Source organism: Bidens hawaiensis, unplaced genomic scaffold (assembly GCF_021521415.1).
Source record: "Bidens hawaiensis isolate Kalapana, Puna unplaced genomic scaffold, B.hawaiensis_p1.1 tig00020784_1, whole genome shotgun sequence".
In the NCBI taxonomy this organism is placed as follows: domain Eukaryota; kingdom Viridiplantae; phylum Streptophyta; class Magnoliopsida; order Asterales; family Asteraceae; genus Bidens; species Bidens hawaiensis.
In genome coordinates this window covers 234,675-257,765 of record NW_027493198.1, presented here as the reverse complement: position 1 = coordinate 257,765, position 23,091 = coordinate 234,675, and the positions used below count along the sequence as shown (strand labels likewise).

The window sequence follows — 23,091 nt, the reverse complement described above, 5'->3', positions numbered from 1 at the left end:
GTCGATAATCCAACATCTTATAAACAACTTGTATTATTTAATATTTATAATCAGGCCGTTGGGCCATAAAGAACACGGGCACATAAGTTGAAGTAGCAGAGGTGAAGATAGTGAGATAGATGTGTGGGCACAAAAGATTGGACCGAGTAAGAAAGAAAATGAGGTTTTTAGGGAAGATGAGACATGCAACGGCATAGTGGGAAGGAGGGATAGACACGGGCCCAAATTAACTTCGGAGGAGCTAGTTAGACAGGATTTGCCAGAGTTACACAACTCTGAGGACATAGTTCAGAATATGAGTTCGTGGAGACGTAGGATTAAGGTTAATGATTTTTATCAAGCCGAGGGTCTCACTGGAAGCAGCCTCTCTATCCCTATGAGGTAGAGGTAAGGCTGTCTACAGCTTTGCTATTGATGGGATATACTGAGTACGATGATGATGATTTTTATGGGTTTGTACTTTTGTGTCTTGGCTTTTTCTCAGGGATTTAGATTCTCCTACAAGTAAGGTAGACTGTTAGGGTGCTAACCCTATGATTGAATTGCGATGGTTGGATTCCCTCTTCCTATCAAATCTTTTTCTTGAATTCAAAATCAAATATCACATTTTTGAAACTCGCATTGCAATATAATACAGTATATTACGCGATGTAGTCAAATAATGAGTAGAAATATTTAAAATTACAAGGAAGTATTTAACTAGCCAATTTGAAATATCAAAATTGAAACACAAAATGACAACATGAGCTAGTGTAAGAGAAAAACTCACTTATTTGCTTCAATAAATTCTCTGTACTCTTTCTTCATTTTCACCCCTGACACACTCCTGCATATTATTTCACAAATGCAATATGAATCAATCTCAACAAAATAAAAATAGAAAAAAAAAGTATAAATAATAACGGTAATAATTCAAACCTGATCATTTCTTTGTTCTTGAAGAATTGTACACACGGTGTACCCATAACATTTGCAGCTTCAGCAACCTCGGGATCTTCTTCAATATCAATCTCAACAAAATGAACATTCTGATCAAACTCGTCTATCACCTGTCATTTATCAAAACTTCATGATATTAGTTCAAATCATATAAAAAGTGGAAGACCATGTAAGTTTGTTGCTATTAAGTACAAATTGCCATTATTATATGGTTTAAAAGAATATTTCAACATAAAAATGATGATTACCTTGCCCAAAATAGGCTTTAATGTCCTACATGGACCGCAAGTTGGTGATGTGTATAGTACGCAAATGAGTCTGGGACTTTCATGGTACAATTTACGCAATGCATACTGCAAACAGAAAAACAAGAAACGGAGATGGTTATGGAACCAAAATAATTGAAGTAACATATATAAACGATCTCTCGATAAAATCTAAAAAATCTGCAAATAAATATTTTATAGATCAAACTTCATATCCTTCTAAAAATTCAAAACTTCATATAACACACACATACCCTTACAAACTTCATGATATAATACTAAAATCTCATTTATAACTATTTTGTAGCGAATAACATAATATTAGTTACTTATGTGTTACTGGATAAACAAACAAGAAAACAGTGTAAATATTGTGAATATTGTGTTTTTAATGAAACAAACTGTTATACACTTATACCTTATTTTTAGCGTTTAAAAAGGCAAATATGATAAGTTTAGTGTTTAAAAAGATAGATATGATATTACAAAAATTCATAACATATGGAAAGTTTTAAACTTTTAAAGTGATGTACAAAAATGCCCTTATTTTATATACCTGGCCCCTGTGCTTAGTAAGTGTAATGTCAAATCCTTCTTGTACATCTCTTGGTGTGAGCTCTTTCTTAACTTCTTCAGTATGTGGCTGTTAAAATCACAAGATAAAAAAGATCAAAAGTTATGTATTGACCATTTTTATGTCAATGATAATAAATTAATTTGGTAAAATACCTGGTGAAATTCAATAAGAAGATTATTGCTGACAAGATATCTTTCCACCGAGAGAGCAGCAATACATCCTGATCCAGCGGCTGTTATGGCTTGCCTCCATTCATGATCCTACCAGAAAAAAAAAATGTATGAAGATGATTACATATTAATACCAAGTTTTTATTATTATAGAAAGGGATAATATATCTAGTGTTATAAAGGTCACCCAAGAATTTAACTTTACTTCTAAAGACATTTAAAGTTTATATATTTTTAAGAGTCTTGTTGAAAAAGTTAAATATTTGGATGGCCTTCACACACATTATCCCTAAAGATATTGAAGAAAACAAGGTATCAAATGTAAACAAAATAATAGAAAGGTTGGTATATTATATTACCTGAACATCTCCAGCAGCAAACACGCCTTCTAAAGAAGTCTCTGCGGTTCCATCTTTGACTAAAATATAACCCGCGCTATCAAGGTCAATTTGACCTTGTAATAACTGGCTGTTTGGAGTATGACCGATTCCATAGAATAATCCTTTAGCTTCCAGCACAGATTCCTCCCCAGTATCATGCTTTTTGACTTTTATGCCCGACATTTGACCTTTTGTGTTGCTGACAACATCCACTGTCTCGGTGTTGTAGTGCACAGTGATATTTGGATTGTCAAGAACTCTGAAAATTCGCCAGAATTAACCTGTTAAGCAAACATTCAGGGAGTTGAAAACTAATAATTAATTATTTGAAATTTGGTTGACCTAAAATTTAATAACCTTTGACCAAAATTTATTCCTGTATGTATCTAAGAATATATGAAAAGAAATGAGTGAAAGTCAGAATAAAGGGGACTTGAGGGACTAAAAGTGACAATCTTGAGAGTTGTGATTGGAAACCGTTGAGGAGAGTGATTACGTTTGTAAATGACTCGAATGAACACGAACGCGGCCATGTTAATGTTCATCTTCGTTCATTTAACTTTAACCAACCACGAACAAGTAATCGAAATAATTTTTTTGTTCATGTCCATTTGTTTGAAAAAAAACATGTTTGTCCATGTCTGTTCGTTAAAAATGTAAACAATCAATTCACGAACGTAAATGAACAAGTTAACGGCATAAGCAAATATAACGAGACGAGGAATCGAGGATGATACTAAATGTTGAAAATGAATGGTCGATCCTCAACGGAATGGAAGATGCTGGATGCGCTAGGATTTTTTTGTATACATAATACATTTGATATTTAGAAAAACTATAAAATTACATAAAAAGAAATGAGATGTGTGCTACTTTTAGTTGTACATAAAGCTTATTTGGTTGTACATGGAGCAACGCCTGGCGTACATGACGCTCTAGCCTCACGCCTCAGCTTTCAGAACCTAAACGTGTCGAAGCAATTGAGCTTTTTAAATAAAACCTAAGATACTTTGGGAATAATTAATGGGTTAGATTCGATCTAACAAAATCCTATCGGATAGTAATGAGACCTTGAGAGTTTTTACATTATGATCTTTATGATTTAAGAATAAAGGAAAACCTTTAGAATGATAAACAAGGGGAAAGTTAACATACAAACTAAAAAATGTATTAAACATGCGCATCAAATAGTGTAATTATACATGCAAGTAGTGTAATTATGTAAAGGAGTTGTTTTGTATGCAGTGTTTTGTATGTAGCGTAATTACACTACTTGTATATATAATTACACTACTTGATTTGCGCGTTTAGCACGTTGATCCAAGCCCTGGTATACAATATGTGAGATACCAAATTTTTACATTTATTGAGAGACAAAATTGAACTACAATTGTTAATTAATAAGAAACAACAGTTAAAACCTTAATAAGCAATATGCCAATATTGGCGCCATGGTCAAACGACTCAAACTTATATGAATTACCTATCATTCTATTGTAAAGTAAATGCATATTAAAAAAAATACCAACAGTAAGAACAAGTAAGCACATAACACTAGAGTTGTTTCAACCCATTTAGTTATAAACTACCTATTGGTGATATGGGAAATTAGGCCCTTAACATGTTGCATTATTACTGTAATTATGTTAATCAAGTATTTAATAATTAGCACATTAATATGATTTGTTTTAAAAAAATGAACAAAAAGGTGACCCGACCCGTTTTCAACCCACACTAAGCAATAGCCATTTCAAACCAAACTGTTTACTCAACCGCACATCTCTACACAACACCTATGAACCAAACAAACTCAAATATTAAAATTAGATAATTAAACGTAGATGAAACGGAATTATGACTAACCTATCTTGCATAGCTTTTGATGCCCTCATTTGGTCTCTGCGTACAAGTAAATGAACGTGTCGAGCATATTTCGTCAAATATATTGCTTCCTCGGTAGCTGTATCACCTCCACCGACAACCGCAAGAACTTGACCCTTGAAAAGTGGGGAAGCTCCATCACAAATTGCACATGCACTAATTCCACGACTCCAAAACTCCTCTTCACGAGGTAACTTCAATCTTTTGGCGGTTGCTCCTGTAGCTACTATAATACTGTGGCATTTTACCTGAAAATAATTAAAGAAGATTAAAGTTTTGAGGTTTTTCTTTAGGACTACTGATGTTTTATTGGATAGAAGAAAATTAACTTTAGAACTACAAGAAACTTGAGAACAAAACAACCCATCAGCCATTTGGGCCTTCGAATCAAAGAAATGAAGAGGTTGTAACTTTCACGTATGAAATTTTGTTCACATGTGAATATACTCGATCTTGGCCCTTCATTCAGTTCGGTTTCAGTTTTGCATACAGTTAAAATAAAAAAACAATCCGAACCGAATTATAGATTTTCATTTTAAAACTAATTTTAAGTAATTTATAAGAATTTAATAAATAGTCTCACACAAATATTTTAGCCCAATATATAATAATCGATTAATATTTATTTAAGAAAAAAATTTAGGCCCAAATTCATTAGTTTGGTCCATTTTGGGAATAGAAATTTAAGCCTAAATGGTCAATCCGAAAAACTAAAATCGACCCCGAACCAAAAACTAAGCGGTTTTCAAATAATCAAAAACCGAATTTTCAATTTTGGGTTAACTTTTAGCCCATAACCGACCCAAACCGACTCATGCACACCCCTAACTTACAGCTTTTTGTGAGATTTAAAGTTGTAAAATAAGTAAGATGATATGAATCTATACTATCCCATATTTAGCTCATTTGGGTTTAAAATAAACTTGCTTATAAATCTGGAGATTCACATGCTAATAAGATTAAGCATCACCTTACGGTCGGTACTTTGCACTGTAAAAGGACGGTTATTCACATCAATAAACTCTACATCCTCCTGATAAAGTTCTGCTCCCCAACGCTCAGCTTGACGGCGCATCCTATCAATTGAAGCATTACAAACTTAAGCTCCATAATAAAAATCCAACGTTTCCATACACAAATGCAACAATCTTATACAAACATTGCCATTTTTTTACAACCCATTTTTTGCATACAAAAGAACCCAAATGAGACATAAAGTGATTTTTTAATGGCTCGATTATACAAACAAGAGTACACTGAATAAATCTGAAGAGATGAGAACGTATGTTGATATTTTATGCACAAAAAACCCATATTTGTTGGATATAAATTATTTAAAAGATTTTATGTTAACTTTCATGCGACCTTCAACAGTTAAACTTGTTCCCATTTAAGCTAACTTTCTAGATTTTACATGTTTGTCCTATCAATGATAAAGTCATAAAACACAACCTACAACCCAAATTGACCCATTCATGCAAAAACAAGTCAAAATCGCCACCTTTTAAAGAAGTATCTGTAAAAAAAAGTTGAACTTACCGATCCATTAAGTCTGGACCTGTAATTCCCTCTGGAAAACCTGGAAAGTTCTCCACTTCAGTGGTGGTCATCAATTGTCCACCAGGAACACCACCAACTTGATATCCCTCAAACACTACAGGCTTCAAATTAGCACGAGCTGCATAAATTGATGCTGTGTATCCAGCTGGGCCTGACCCTATGATTACCAAATTTTCAACTTCTTGCCCTGCTAGCACAAACGATTACGTCGCATGAAAATAAATCAAAGTAAGATAATACATCATCAAAAAATATCTTTAAACTTAAAAAACTAATTACATATTGTAAATGTGACACCTGTGTTTAATGACAAAACTCATTATAAAATATGACCTCTAATAAAGCAAAGTGAGATAGTTTAATCTCCTGCATTTGTAACTGTTTTTTCTCTATAAAATAATAGTTAATCTATAGTCATTGTTGCATAAGTTCATATATAACTATACAAGTCCCTTAATCTATGCTTAAGGCCCTACAATAAGAATCCTGTATAACCATTTTTGTCTGGTAACACCTGATATTATCAACTTTACTCCTCACAATAACATACATCTTTCATATTGGCAAATTTAGGGTTGCAATATCTAATGAAAGAATTCATTCCCAATCATTATACTTAGAATTGTGTTGATCAAACAGAATGCGTTTAAATATGCAAGAACAATGTACCGATATACCTAGTGCAATTGTCAATAAAATGAGCATACGTAACTAATCATACTTATTAACCTTTTGCCAAATTTTACTCACTCTTTAATCCAAAAGCAAAACACATACATTTTCTATCAGTGTGTATCACATTGCTATTCCATTGATTCTATCAAATCACAACAATCACTAAACTTATATGTAGAAATAATAAATTTAAAAAAAAAGTAACAATTTCTCAGTTTCAAATTATAAATTCAAAAGCTGCAATTTCCAACAGATAAGATAGTATACTGTTACAACTTACACCCTTCTCTATAACAAATTATTATGAACTTTACAACTAATCCTACAAATACAACATCCACTGGTACCGTACCAAAACATAATGATATCGAAAACGAATAAAACCATATACCGAATAATGTACCAATATTTTTCGGTTTGGTATCGGTACCAATTGAAAATACTGAAAATACCGAAACCGAATGGTACTAATACCGAAAACATGAAAAAACCAATAACGATACCGATTGTGTTTGGTCGTACCGGATTGGTACGGTATTCATTTGTTCATGTTTTCGGTATCGGTACCATTCGGTTTCGGTATTTTCAGTTGGTACCGGTACCGAACTGGAAAAAATCGGTACGGTGTTCGGTATATGGTTTTACTCGTTTTCGGTGTCGGTATTAACATATACTATCTATAAGACTACTAGTCTATATGCCCATGTGATACACGGGTTGAAAAATCTATTTTTAAAACATATTAATTAATATAATATATATAATCTATGAAATTTTAAAGATCAAATAAATATGTATTCAAGTAACTTATAAATGACATAAAATTTTAAAAATTATTACAAAGTATTTTGGCATCCGAGATTTCTAGGGATTTTGGCTTATCACATACTTAATCGCATATATATTCATTCAACTAATTTTGGATTAATGTTAAGTCTAAATATAAGTAATTCTTTTTGATTGACTTTTATTTATAGTGTTAAACATAGAGCAACCAACAACACCAAATAAGATGAATAATAATTAATAACAGCTTGTAGGTATCGGTATTAACATATACCATCTATAAGACTATAAGCTAGTACTAATTCCTGATGGTCCTAGCTGATACCAGTATTCTACAAGTTCAACTACTATATTGAATACCTAATCTCAAATTTCAACTCTATTAATTAATTAAGTAATGATTAACATAATAGAAATAATATATATACAATAGGTTTGAAGTTATAATAATAATAATAATAATAAACCTGAAGCAGCAGCAGTAGTAGTAGTAGTAGTAGTAGTAGTAGTAGTAGTAGGTTGTTCGGTTGAGGAAGCGCGTAAGGAAAAGGAGGAGGAGGTGGAACGACGAGCAGCGAGGGAGTGGAAAGGAAGAGTGGTGGCGCGTCGGCGAGTGAGACCGAGTAAGATGCAGTTAGGAGTGAGAGGAAGAGTGGACGGAGCAGCCGAAGTAGGTCGGATGCCATTGCCAATCATCTGAGGAGGAGGAGGAGGAGGAGGAGGAGCCATTGGTTTCGGACCATACAATATTATCATCAACCCAACCCAACCCAACCCAACCCAACCTCAAATAACAACACTCACTCACCCACTGTACGTATGTGTTTTTATTTTATTTATTTGTTTATTTATTATATATCGAGTCCGCATTTTGGGAATTGTTTTTGATTGGTGGATTTATCCGGAACCTCATATTTGAAGAATCAGGCTAAAACATGTATTTTCTTTTCTTTTTTTAATAGTTATTGTGTTGCTATTTGTTAACAAGCTTTCTGTCATAGAGTTATCTTTCAGGACTCTGTGTAGTGTTCGAAGCCAGCCAATCGGTTTGCTTATGATCAGGGTCTGCTGGTTTCGTCATGTTTTGAACTCATCATGCGAGCGGCAATATGAAGTCCGGGACGAACCATGATCAACGAGGCATGTATGTCTTCCTTCCCGCTGAGGCAGTGCCCAATGAAGTCCAGGACGAACCAACAAACCCAAACGTTTCAACACAAATCAAGCATTTCGATCTTCAAATATTTTGTCTGTAGCATTTAGCTCAAATGAATATTTAAGTTGTAGTGGATCTTTGGGTAACGGTTTTTTCTTCAAAATAAAAGATATTGGGCTTGGCTTACAGGCACTGTCTGCTATCGCAAACGTATGGGGTCGTCTTTTACCATTAGGTTACCCAAGAATCCGGGATAACCGAGCTTTATTCGTTGGTCGTTTTATAAAAAGATTATTGTGTTTTTTTAAATGTTTATTTTTTTAATGGCAGATTTTATACTTATAATGGGTTTAAAGTGGATTTTATGACACCTTTATAAGAAAAAAAAATGAAATTTTGCTTAGGATTAGGATAATATGATGACACACATTTTTATATACGAGTTCTTAAACCATAGTTTATATGAACAAGTCAATGACTTTGAATTTTGGAGTTTAGATTGTACTTGTTTTGCAGTTTTGATGTCAACCAGACATTACTTGTCATATGGTGGTAGCGCCATGACAAGTAAGAAAAACTAATTCAAACATTTTTTTTAAAGCTCATTATATAAAAGCCATATGAATAAACAACACCTAAGCTTTCATACATTACTACGCTCTCGAGTCTCATTAAAAGAAAAAACGAAAAGAAAATTAAGAAAAAGAAGTGAAATGCTATGTTCTCGAGTTTTATTAAATAAAAGAAAGAAAAAGCTTGGAGTTTTACTAAAGAAACAAAAAGTAATTAATGGTTGAAACCCAAAAAAAATTAATAAAAAAATGGATAAAAGTGACAATTTTTAACCATTGATTATTATTATTATTATTATTATTATTATTATTATTATCTTCTTCCTCTTCCCAACAAAGCCACCAAAAACCTGTGCAACAAATGGATCAAACAACAATGAAGAAAGAAGACACGGTGAAGCTAATAAGCGCAGAAGGCTTCGAATTCGTGATCGATAAGAACGCCGCCATGGTTTGATTTATTCAAGAGTTGAAATTTGATGAAATTATGTGAATGAATGAGGATTGATGAAGATAGATAATATGTAAATATGGACGGACAAGTAAGAATATACTAAATACACGTCTCCTTCGTACAAATTTTAAAGATTCGTGTCTTGAAAGACAAATTTTTTATGCACATTTTTCCATGTGTTCAAAAATATAGGGTTGAGATAAGAAACTTAATAAACCTGTTTGGCAAGACAACTTTTAATATAAAGATTTCGTGAAGATATGGTCGGGTACCTCAATATTTTCAAAAATATGATCCTCTTCGTTCAAAATTTTCAAGTAAATGTCTTGAAAGACAAAGTTTAGTGGCACATTTTTCCATGAGTTTAACATATGGAGCGTCCAGATAAGAAACTTATATAACCCGTCTGGCAAGACAACTTTTTAATATTAAGATTTTCTGAAAAATATGGACGGGTGCCTCAATATATTCAAAAATATGATCCCCTCCGTTCAAATTTTTCAAGCAAGTGTCTTGAAAGACAAAGTTTAATGGCACATTTTTCCATGAGGTTAAAATATGGAGGGTCCAGATAAGAAACTTATATGACCCGTCTGGCAAGACAACTTTGGAATATATATTTTAGTTCAAAAATATGGAGGGATCCCTCAATATTTATAAATTTATGATCTTCTCGGTACAAATTCACCCTAAATGCGTCTTGAAAGACTGAATTTGAAGGCACATTTTCCCATGTTTTTGGAAGTTGTGGGGACCCGTTAGGAAACATTATAAAACCGTCGGAAAAGACTGTTTAATTTCAAGAACTTTTAATAGGAAATATGGACTGGTCCCCCAATATTTTTATAAATCTCGTCGGATTTTGACACTTGTCAGAATTTTATTGGCCGGAGGATTTTTTCAGATCTCGTCTACTCAGTCCAAATTAAATGGGCTATTTTGAGAATATATTGAAATTTAGGGCTATTTTATATTTTCTCTCTCTAAAAAGGGCTATTTTTGGAATTTTCCCTTAAAAAAAATACTTTTCTGACCGCCTTAAGCCCATTTGAATTAAACAAACCTCAAAATAAAATATTTATAAGTAAACAGGGTGTTCATCGAATCGCGTTTAGGGTTACCCGAAGGCCGAATCAAGTTTTCTACTTTGAAAGTTTAAAAGCTGAATTTTAGTAAAGTTTGCTAAAACCCAATTCAAATAAGTTTATTCAAATACGGTTCGAATTTGGTTTATTTGAATAACCAAATTATAAATAAAAATAAAATAGAGTCTTATAAAAAAATCCCTAAACTAATATCTTAATATATAACATAAAAAGCTTACATATAACCCAAAAACACATATGCTATATAAAAAAAGCTAAAAAAATCATATATGAAAATTGGTTTAAGATATGAAAATTCAAGTTTGTATTTGAAAGTTTGATTATATAACCTTAAATTTGAGTTCGTTATCCTAAATCAGTTCAAATCAATTTTCAAGTTATTCAAGTCAGATTCAAATAATGAACACCCTGATGCTCAAATACGTCCCTCTAAAATGTAGAAAATAACCTATAGACGCGCTAATATATTATTACATGGGGTGCCAAAGTATTCGAACCGGTCTTTGTCATCATCCAACGAGCCAGCGCTCCCCGGAGGAGTAATGTAAGGACTTTGCTTATCATTCTCTTGTCGTCGTTTTCTCCCACTTATCGATTTCTTTAACTTTCGCGCCTTTTCTTTCACCTTCATGAGCACGGATTTCTTGTGATGGTTGGTCCCGTGCTCGTTTTGGTCATGGTTTTGTTTCGCCTTTGAGGATGATTTAGGTGACCAACTTGAACCTCCACCACCTATGAACATAAGCAACTAAATTTATGGACATGTTGAAAAATCATGATATATTCAATGTATAAATACATTTGCGAAAGAGGTAAAAGTATTCCTAAATTAAAGTATTGTGTTTAAAACATTTAGAAGAAAAACTTTGGTGTTCAAAGTATGAAAACAAAAACTTCGAAAAATAAAAGAAATCACGCATAATATCATTTTTTTTTAACTTTATATCCGGTAGAGGATAGCTTTCGATGTTACCTACCGTTTGGGGAGGTTTGAGACTTTGATCCGGACGAGTTTTGGGGTCTTTGGGCATTCGAGGTTGTCGTTCTTATTGTATCTTCTTGTTTACCCATTGCTAAGAATCCACAAAAGCAAATATCTGTTTTTGATTTTTATGTAAGGTTTTAAACATAAAATTTAGAGCAGATAGTAATATTTTTTTAAGACTAGATTTCAGGAATTTGTGTGAACAAGATATCATATCAAATTGACCTTATTTCTAGGCTAAAGAGTGGACATGCATATCAGATATAACCTGAAATCAAGCGATTTTAGGCGTTTGTTTTCTATAAATGGGTAATTTAAGCCTTGCTTGTGAGTAATTTTACAGCAGGCTAGGCATTTGTTGTCTATAAATGAGTGATTTGAGCTCCGCTTGTGAGTAATTTTATAGCAGGCTTCGTTCGTCAATCATTGTTAGTTATTTAGTTATTCTTTAGCCTAATTATATGTATAATATATTAGTATTTATTTGTAGTTACAAATTAACTTTTTTTGAATAATATTTATATTCATATAAATGATAAACTTTTGAAGACTAACGAGCATTAGGCTAATCAAGCTTAAATAGTTCGTTTATTAATAAGCTTCAGCTTAGCTCAAGCACTGCTTGACTCGAGTTCTTAACAAGCTGATATCAAGTAGTTTACAAACAAATTGACTCGTTTGCACGACTAGTACTTTGCTATACCACCCACACACCACAACATTCATGCAAATAAAATTTTAAACTTCCATTTGAATAATCGAGCTCTTTAATCAATATAGGATTCGCTTTAGGTCAGCTTTAGACACGTCTTAGCTTAGAGATGATCATTCAAACCGGTTCCTGGAACCGAACCGGTAGACCCGAACCGGAACCGAACTGGTTCCTACCCGTTTTTTGTAAGAACCGGACCCTATCTGATTCAACCCGATGATCCGTGACCGGTTCTTGCGTTTCTGAGTGGGGGCGGGTAGGAACCGGAACGAACCGGAACCGGTTCCTAACCGGTTCTAGCCGTTAGATCGAGTATAGCCGTTGGAAATCGTTTTTTTTGCCGTTTTTTGACCGTTGGGGTCAAAAATAGCCGTTTTTTGGCTCCCCCAAGCACCCCACTACTAGTATAAATAGGTATTTGGTGTCATGGGTTCATCACAACACTCAAAACGCAAACCCGAACGCAAAAAAATACAAAAAAACGCTATTACAACGTTTTGAGTTCTCTAATCTCTTGTTTTCTCTTCTTCTATATTCATATTTGTTGTTATGGCTGCCTCACAATCATCGGTTGGTCAAGGTTCCAACGCCGAACCAAGTTTCGTTCGTATTGTACCTCATAATCGTAATCAAGAGATTTGGTGCAATTGGGATTTGGTTGAATTGAGTGACCATTCATTGAAGGCTCGGTGCAAGTTTTGTGGGGTTTATTTAAACCCACTTTCGAATTCAAATTTGAAGAAACACATCGAAAAACCGTATTGCAAGGCGTTGAAAAAGAACGTCGATTCGCAACAAACGCAAATGGATAGTGAAGGCGGAATATTTACATACCAAATTGATCGAGTTCAAGATCGTATGGCGAAGTTTGTGATTCAAGAAGCTTTGCCGTTTAGCCACTTCGACAACCCTCGCTTAACCGCCATGATTCGAGATACGCTTCAACCACAATACACTCACGTAAGTCGTCATACTCTTAAACGTTATTGTTTAAAATTGTGGAAGAAGGCCAAAGAGGTACTAATTGCATATTTTGAAAATATAAATACGGGAATAAACTTAACTACTGATGTTTGGTTGGCTCCACATGGTCTACCCGAATCTTATCTTTGTGTCACCGCTCATTGGGTAGACCCGTCATCGTGGGAAATGATGAAACGCACCATTGCTTTCGAACTCTTTGAGTATCCACATACGGGAGATAATTTGTTTGAAATTTTAGATTATGTTATAAAAACTTATACACTAGAAAATAAAATATTTTCAATGGCATTTGATAACGCGTCGAATAATACATCGGCGGTTGATAAATCAAAATTAAAATATACGCCGATTTGCAATGGTGTATTTTTTCACTCAATGTGTGTTGCACATATCATTAATTTAATCGTGCAAGACGGACTTGATTCGAATGAGGTTACATCGGTTATAAACGATTTTAGACTAATGATACATGAAGTTTTTAAGAAAAGTAAAAAAAGACAAATGGATTATAGAAAATTTTGTAAAGATACGGGAAGAAAAGCTTTGGGAGCTAATTGGGATGTACCTCATCGATGGAATTCCACTTGCATAATGTTTCAAAGTGCTTTGGAACAAAGAGAAACTTTACAAATGTTTCATTCTAGTCTTGCCGAGAATGATTTGGCAATCCCCTTTTCAAATGAGAAATGGAAAATTATCAATGACTTATCGACTTTTCTTGAAGTTTTTAAAACATCAACTACGAAACTATCGGGAACGTATTATCCGACAAGTCCCTTGGTTCTTTCGGAGTTATTTTTAATGGTTAACAATCTTAAAGAATTTGAATATAAAAGTCCAATGTTTTCAAACATCATATTACCAATGAAGTTTAAATTAAAAAAATACTTTCTTGAATTGCCACCGGTTTTTACTTGCGCCGCCGCTTTAAACCCAATGTTAAATGTTACAGGGGTTGAATGTGTGATAGACGAAATTTTTTCAGCCTTAGATATGCATGAAGTTGACCCAAACTTTTCAACAGAGGCAAAAAATTATTTTAACTTGAATTTTAAATTTATGTATGACTTTTATTTAAATAAATATGGGTCAAACATACACATGCCTATGCCGGGGGGGGGGGGTCTTCATCAAGTTCAAGTGCTACTAGAGTACGAGATCCCATGATTAGCCTTATGAACACCGTTCGCAACGTAACGGCTAAAAAACAAAGGGGTAACACCCCTTCAAGCGAACTAGGAAGGTATAGTGCAAATGATTACTCTACCGGTTTATCCGAAGAGGAATATGGCACTTTTGATGTTTTGGCTTGGTGGAAGGTAAAGGAAACCGAGTTTCCGATTCTTGTTACCATGGCCCGTGATTTACTAACCGTCCAAGCTTCTACGGTAGCTTCGGAATCCGCTTTTTCTCTTAGTGGCAGGGTAATATCGGTGAGAAGAACAAGACTAAATTCAGAGTCGGTGGAGATGTGCATTTGCTTAAAGGATCACTTGGACTCAATCGATCGTATTCAACACGTAACCACTCTCGAAGATGAAACACCACTTGATGTTCGAGTGCACGACGAACAAGAAGGCATTTCTACAAGTAATTCCGAGGAAGAAGTCGCCGCTCAATAATTACGACGAACAAGAAGGCTTTTCTAGAAATAATATGTTACAACTTTATATTTATAAGTTTAATGTTTTGTTAGTTTGTTTTTGAAGATTTTAAAACATGTAACCTTTTTTTTTGAACTTCTTAAAGTAAATAAAATGAATTTTATGTTAATTGTTTTTTTTATTTTTCATGTTATACAAATACGAATCGTAATTTAGAATCCAAATCGCAAACGAAAAACGAAAAAAAAAATAAAATTTTACACTGGAACCGGTTGGAACCGGTTACAGTACAGGAACCGGTTTAGGAACCGGTAAGAACCGGTTAGATAGGTTAGGGGTCCGAGGGTGGGAGAACCGGTTCGGTTCCCTAACCGGTTCGAGCCTGGAACCACTTTATAATGGGGTTTTGAATATAGGAACCGGTTCCGGTTCCTAGTCCCAAACCGTTTTGAACATCTCTAGGTAGCGGTTCCAACAAAAAGTTTAGGAGATTGAGAATTGGGTGAGTTGTGACTAAAGAGGAAGAATCGAACGTACTACAATACTGAAATTACATGTATCCTATATATGGCTCAAGCCCTCAAGCATCAACTTATTTATACATACAAAATCAAATAAAACTTCCTTTACATTTGTCTTAACCTTCAAATAACATTCTTAATGTTTAAAAATCAATCTATTTATTCTTTGCATTTCTATTTTGTTTCACTTTTCATCATTTATGACTATAACTCAGTTAGTTTTTGATAATCTAGTTTTTTTACCCACCGTCTATAATAAATTAAAACAATTTAACCCTAATCCCTTACAAGGGCTAGATTTAATGATTGCATTGGACAAAAAGCTTTTCATATGCAGAACTTCATGATTTCATCACTTAAACCAATGTATTAACTTGTGGACTTAACCAATGTAATTTTAGGTTTGAAGATAGCAGAAGCGATGTGAATGCTCTAAACATTTACGTTAACATTAGCAATGCACCTTCTTCATCAAAACAATACAACAAACGCCAAAAATAGTACCAATCCAAATTGACCCGTTGTATAATTAGAGTAATCCAAACTGACCCATTGATCAGTCTTTTCAACCAAACGAACCCATTTCTCGATAAATTAGTTATATTAGCCCGGTGTATTAACAATACAACAATTGCAAAGACAATCGGAATCAACAAAACAGTACAATAAATGCAAAAAATATATTACCCATATTGACCCGTTGCATGACTAGATTTAGAGTATACCCATATCGATCTGTTGTAAATTAGAAGACAAAATTAAATTGACCCGTTGTGAAATTTGAGTTGACCCAAATTGACCCATTGTACAATTTTACGAAACCCATATGAACCCATAACCAATTTTTTTTAACCCAAATTGACCCGTTTCTTGATGAATATGATATAACTCGTCGGGTGAACAACAATTGCAAAAAAAGGAGTATGATTCCGAATTGGCCCGTTGTATAAATAAAGTAAACCCAAATTGACCCGTTATACAATTACAAAAATCACTAACTCGAAAAACTTTCCCAATAAAACTAAATCGCGCTAAAGGCATCAACCTCTATAGAAAAAAAAACTAAACTCAACATTATTTCAAACTACACAAAGATTTTGACTTTTGCAACTTTGACCAAAATCAAACTGTCATGTACCTCAGTTGACTTCTACAACAAATCATCCTTCATCTTGTTAACACATTCTGCATTTGTTTTCTTCTATGGTTGTCTAAAAGAAACCTCGTATCGTCATCAAGATATCCATCCAAATCATACCCACATGAAACCATTTTCTCCAAAAGATAAGAAACATCATCGTCTGATATAAACCAAGCTCGAATAAGCGATTTAATCAAACTACTGCAAATTCTTGGTTTCAAGACGAAACCTTTATCCAACGCGTATACAAAAACTTCAACCGCCATATTCAGTTTTCCTTCTTTGCAAAGAGTACTAACTAACATCACACAACTTGCAGGTGTTAAGTTAATATTATACTCCTTCAATATAGAAAGTAACTTTAACGCCTCGTTTGTTTTACGCCCCTGACAAAACCCTATTAACCAAATTGTATACGGTGCTGAATCTAAAGCTTGCAGCTTTATATCCATATCGAGTAATAATCTAACGGGCCGTTCGATTTCACCTTTTTGGATGTAATCTTCAACTAACTTTATGACCCGTTCGTCTCGTTTTGGGAGGCTTTTTAAATACTTTAACCATAAATTAAACGCTGCAAACGTCTTTTTTCGTCTACAGGACCATTTCATGAGCGTTCTGTAAACAGCCGGAGTCGGTTTACATCCATTTACCACCATTTCTTCTAAAAGCATAAACGCGTCATCGTCTCTCCCGACACTTTGGAGCCCATTAATGAGGGTTCCATAAGTAACCGAATCGGGTGAGTTTCCCTTAAACTGAAGCTCCTTAAAAAGCTTAAACGCACCGTCTAATCTCCCGGACTTACACAACCCGTTAATCAAAATATTATAAGTTGTGACAGTTGGCATGATAGCAGTATCCGCAAGCTGATTAAGGAGTTTGTAAGCTTTTAAAGTCGAACCCGATTCGACAAACTTGGTCACTAACGTTTGCAAGCTTCCACTATCAACAACTCGATCCGAACCTTGCGTTAACCTAAGGAACAAAGACGGGTTTCTTCCGATTTCCATTTTGTAAAACAAAAGATGAGCTTTTTGAAGCTGAACCGATTTACAAAGCCCGTCTATAAGCGAGTTAAACGTCACAACAGACGGTACGCAGCCGCATTTTTCCATTTCATTGAATATAGTCTCTGCATCGCCCACTAACCCGTATCTACACATACCCGATATAATAATAGTGTAAGTGCAAGCATCCGGAAACTCATCCACACCCGAGATTTCAAGCTTTAACGAACGGGCCTCATCCAAAAGGCCCGCATCACAAAACCCTTTGATCAATGTATTATAAGCTTGCGTATCAGGTACCAAGTTTCTATCGGTCATTTCCTTAATCATATTGAACGCATCGTGCACTCTACCTTCATCACATAACCCTCGAATCATAATCGTATGCAATACAACATCCGGCTTGATGTCATTTTCAATCATTTCGTTAAACATTTCATGCGCCTCTTTAAACCTTTTCGCTCTAAACAACCCGTCGATCAACGAGCTATAACCGTTCAAATCAAGTTCAAACCTGTCGTTCTTAAAACGTTTCAAAAGATGAAAAGCTTCATCCAATCTACCCATCTTACAAACACCATTAAGCAAAGTATTATACGTTACCGAATCCGGTTCACACCCACTCCCACCACTACTCATATCCTCAAACAACCTATACGCATCATCAATCCGCTTCGCCTGACACAACCCGGACAGCACAACCGTGTACGTCACCTTACTCGGCACAATCCCTCTCTGCGTCATTTCATCGAACAGCTGGAGCGCGTCCGAAACCTTCCCGCTTTTACATAACCCGTCGATCAAAATACTATAAGTAGCACAATTCAAATGACAATTCAACTTCAACATCAAATTATACACCGCCAACGCCACCAAAACCATCCCTTTACTAACCAAAATATGCAAAACCAAATTATACGTAAACAAATTCGGCTCACAATCAAACTCCTTCATCCTCCCGAACGACTCCACCGCCTTCTCCACATCCTTCATTTCCCAATACCCGGTTATCAAAACCGCAAACGCATCGGACGGAATCCGAAACCCTAATTTCCTAACCTGATCAAGAATATTCCAGTACCTATCAAAATTATTAAAATCGGGCAAATTGGGGAAATCGGTGACATAGGTATTGCTTAAAAGGAGTTTAATTATCAAATTATGAGATACCCAGTTGCGGAATTGCTTTCTTTTGGCGGACCAGATGAAGAAGCGGAAACAGAGATTAGGGTTTGGTTGTTGTTGGAGAACGGAAGTGATGATATCGGGTGAGATGAATGGGACGATGGAGTCTAATGCGGGTTCCATTGGATCGACTGAATGGATGATGTTTAAGACTTCGGTGGTGCGAGAGGATGATGAGATGTGACGGAGTTTGGGGGTGTAGAGGATTGACATTGATGAAGTTAGTTTCTTCATTGGTTACCATTGTCGTCTCATTAGGGTTTGGATTGAGAGGTTGAGATTGCAGGTGTATGTTTGTGTGTGTGTGTGTGTACGCAACGGCGGCGGTGACGGTGGTGGGTTAAGGTAATGGTGAGATGAGAGGAAAACCTCACCGGATGTTAAAATATAACTTTTTTTTAATTGTAAAATGAAACGTTTAAACGAGTTACTGACTAAATTAATTATACCGGGAAATACTTGTTTTTAGTAAGGGAAAAACCATCATTTAAGGCTGGCGTTTGTGAACACTCGTCCGAATGTAAGACTGTGTGGTGAGATAAAAACTCGTTTAATTCAAAAATCCAACTAGTGAACGTCACATAATGGTATGGTTTCGCATCATCACCCCGATATCTTTGAAACTAAATGTGAGGAAAAACCATCACCTAAGGTATGACAGTGCGGTGAAATATAAGTCGGTCAGTTCAAGGATCCTACTAATAAAAGTCGCCTACTCTACACTTGTCTTTCGATCCGAGAATAACCTAACCTAAGGCCAACGCTCGTGAACACTCGTTCGAATGCACAACAATGCGGTGAGATAAAACTCGTTCAGTTTAGGATCCAACTGCTGAATATCACTGCTCGCATTGTCTCCCATTATCATCTGATGCCGCCGAAAATGACGGGAATAAAAAGCAAACCTAGGTCACATGAAACATCAAATCTCTTATTTACCACTTCACATCAAGCTCATTGGCAAATGAAAATGTAACTACTTAATTTTTATTATCTATAAATATGTATTTTTTTATTTTTTTTGGATAAATTTCTTAGATTGAAGGTGTAAAGTGAACCGGACCAAATTTGGGAAGTTCTAAACTTAATAGAAAACTCGAATTTGGTTTGGGTATAGGTTTTTGATAGTGTAACAACATCAAGCATACCTAGTACACTTTCATTCGTAGTAAAGAAATTGGTATAGTCTAGGAAGAATAAGATGCAAACGAACTATAATATTACATGGACATGGAAAATATGTTAAAAATATAAGAACATAAAACATAGAGAACTAATAAAAGTCAACAACAAAACATAGTATTAGTAATCGACAAACAACATACTTGCCACAAGTACCATCATAACAAATGATGTCGATACAACCAAAACGTGAGTATGGCTTCCGAGCCAATGGGTAGCGCTTGTTTCGTGTTAGTTAGTTAGTTATTTCTTCTATCTATGTTTCGTTTGTTTCCTTGTTACATACAATAACGAATCATAGAAACATTTTGAGTTCTAAACATGTGAGCGTAACAAGAAGCCTGACTATCCAATCCAACATAGTGGCATGACTGGTATCTATGATAACTTGTTAATTTCTTGTGCTCTTATTGGATTTTGACTCGTGTTCTTGTAGCTGTCACTAAGTCCAGTTTGAAGGCCCACTTGCGATTTAATGCTAACTCTAGCAACGGCCCAAAGTATTCTCACACTTGACTTGGTAACTTGGGGCTAGAGGTACACAAATCGGGTTTTTTCTAATACCCGGGTTCGGGTATGGAACCGGTTTCGGGTATAACCGGGTATTGGAAAATCGGGTATTGTGAGAAATCGGGTAGGGTTCGGGTAGGGTATTGAGGAGAAAAACTCAACCCTATGTACCCGGGTAGGGTATAATCGGGTTCGGGTTTTGGAACCAGGTACGACCGGGTATTAATACCCGCTTTTGAATTTTTTAATTTTTTTATACCTTTTTTAATTTGTTTAAAATTTAAATTTGTTTTGTAATTTATAAAAATAATTAAACTATATTACAAAAACCATAAATCCACTTAATTAAAAATTATTTACTTATTAATATGCATTTTACAAAACCTTAAACATAAAAGTTGTGAAGTAAATATAAAAATATACTATAAAAAATCATGTATTATTTCGGGTATTAGAAATTGGTATTGGGTATCGGGTATAACCGGGTATCGGGTATGACCGGGTCCGGGTATTTACGGGTATAAATCGGGTACGGTTCCGGGTACGGGTATTGACCTCATAATGCATACCCTATCCATACCCTACGGGTAGGGTCGGTTCCGGTTTCGGGTATAGAATCCCGAGTGTATAAAAACCGGCTCCGAGTATTTTTTTCGGGTCCGGTTCCGGGTACGGGTTTTTTGTGCACCTCTATTTGGGGCCGAGATAAGGAAGTGAAGTTCAATTGGATGGACCATGAGAGTAGTTTATTTCAACTATGGGCTTTTTTTATTCTAGCAAGCCCACCACAGATACCCCTAGTCTAGAGACTAGAGGTGCACAAAACAACCGTACCCAGAACCAAACCTGAAAAAATACCCGAAACCGGTTTTTTTAATACCCGGGTATTCTATACCCGAAACCGGAACCGACCCTACCCGTAGGGTATGGATAGGGTATGCTTTTTGAGCTCAATACCCGTACCCGGAACCGTACCCGATTTATACCTGTAAATACCCGAAACCGGTCATACCTCATACCCATACCCGGTTATACCCGATACCCGATAACGATTCTCTAATACCCGAAATAATACATGAGTTTTTATAGTATATTTTTATGTTTACTTTACAACTTTTATGTTTAAGTTTTTTTAAAATGCATATTATTAAGTAAAGAATTTGTACTTAAGTGGATTTATGGTTTTTGTAATATAGTTTAATTATTTTTATAAATTACAAAGCAAATTTAAATTTTAAACAGATTTAAAAATGAATAAATAATTTACAAATTCAAAACAGGGTATTAATACCCGGTCGTACCCGATTCCAATACCCGAACCCGATTATACCCTACCCGGGTACATAGGGTTGAGTTTTTCTCCTCAATACCCTACCCGAACCCTACCCGATTTCTCTCAATACCTGATTTTCCAATACCCGATCATACCCGAAACCGGTTCATACCCGAACCCGGGTATTAGAAAAAACCCGATTTGTGCACCTCTACCATTGTCCATACTCCAAAGTCCAAAGCACTCTTTCTGATATGAAAAATGAGGCGCACGGCGCGCCTAGGCTTTTATCTTCCATGTGGCCGGTTGAATTAGCCTGCAAGCTGAGGTGGACCAAAAGCTAGTGACGTGGACTTACAGGCTAATTCATTTAATGCTTGACAAGTGTCACAACTAAAAAGCTTTCATTGGGGAATAACATGGAAATTAGAGGAGGTGTCGGCTAAGCTTGTAGCCCATATAGCAAGTAATTAAGTCAAAAATCGAGGTTTGTTTTGGTTGAAAGCAGGGATGTCTATACTGCTTACATGGTGAAAATGATGTCTATTTGATAACATTATTAGTCAACTTTGTCTATTTTCGTAACATTCCCGACAATGAATGCATGTTGACTTGTTTCGCGACTAGTTGGTCCAGCCACTTTAAGTTCGGAGTGGTGATCTTGGACTGGTTATATTAGTCACAAAACCATATAGTTTCGAGTCTAGTGCTCAAGCCTTGTTGAGTGTGAGTTCATATAATTTAGTTTTACTTGCTTATAAAAGGTCATTTTCTAATTGTCATTTATATTTTGAGAAAAACAAAAAATTAGAATTATAAGTCTTTATTGAAACAAATGATTGTTTAAATATAAGTTTTTATGAAAATAAATATATGCATTTACACCCCAATTATTTGGTATTATTTTAGCTATTCACATAATTCCAATATTAGAAATGACAACTTATAAATTATGCATATTTATTTGTACATTGTTTATAAGTTGGATGTGGCTCAATGGTAGAGCACTCACTTTACTAGTGAGAGGTAGAGGGTTCAAACCTCACAATCACCAACTTATATGGGAGATATGAGGGATGACTTTGGCTTGCCAGGGTTCGAGTCCTGATCTCACCCGGTTTTACCGGCTCCTCGCTGTCGTGCCATTTGGCGGGTGTGGGGGTCGGGTTTTATCCGGTGAATCTCTCAATAGGGTGGACCGCTAGGGGCTTCGTCCGTCCGGAATAGTGGCCGGCTCGGGCTACCTTTGACCAATATGGGCCGCAAACGAAGTACCCGATGTTATTTAGTTGGTCGTTAAAAAAAATAAAATTGTACATTGTTACTCGCACCGCCTCCTATTATTGGTCATTGACAGCAAACAAAACACACCACCACCAGACACCCAACGCACACGCAATCTTCTCCCATTTGTGCTAATAATATTTTTTCTTAACCCCACATGAATATTTTAATAGCTTTT

General features: G+C 35.2%; 1 protein-coding gene and 1 pseudogene across 1 annotated transcript; both read right to left on the bottom strand.

The window, feature by feature from the left end:
* Positions 1 to 596: 596 nt before the first annotated feature.
* On the bottom strand, positions 597 to 7,984 carry LOC143561748 (thioredoxin reductase NTRC-like). Its single transcript, XM_077049743.1, has 10 exons — positions 7,743 to 7,984; positions 5,753 to 5,965; positions 5,184 to 5,289; positions 4,196 to 4,461; positions 2,312 to 2,591; positions 1,935 to 2,042; positions 1,762 to 1,848; positions 1,188 to 1,292; positions 919 to 1,049; positions 597 to 826 (listed from the first exon to the last, which is right to left on the bottom strand). Exons 1-10 carry the CDS (start codon positions 7,961 to 7,963, stop codon positions 766 to 768), a joined length of 1,578 nt encoding a protein of 525 aa, XP_076905858.1. The 5' UTR covers positions 7,964 to 7,984; the 3' UTR covers positions 597 to 765.
* Positions 7,985 to 16,020: 8,036 nt separating this feature from the next.
* LOC143561746 (pentatricopeptide repeat-containing protein At1g79540 pseudogene) lies at positions 16,021 to 18,990 on the bottom strand (annotated as a pseudogene).
* Between the last annotated feature and the right edge of the window lie 4,101 nt (positions 18,991 to 23,091).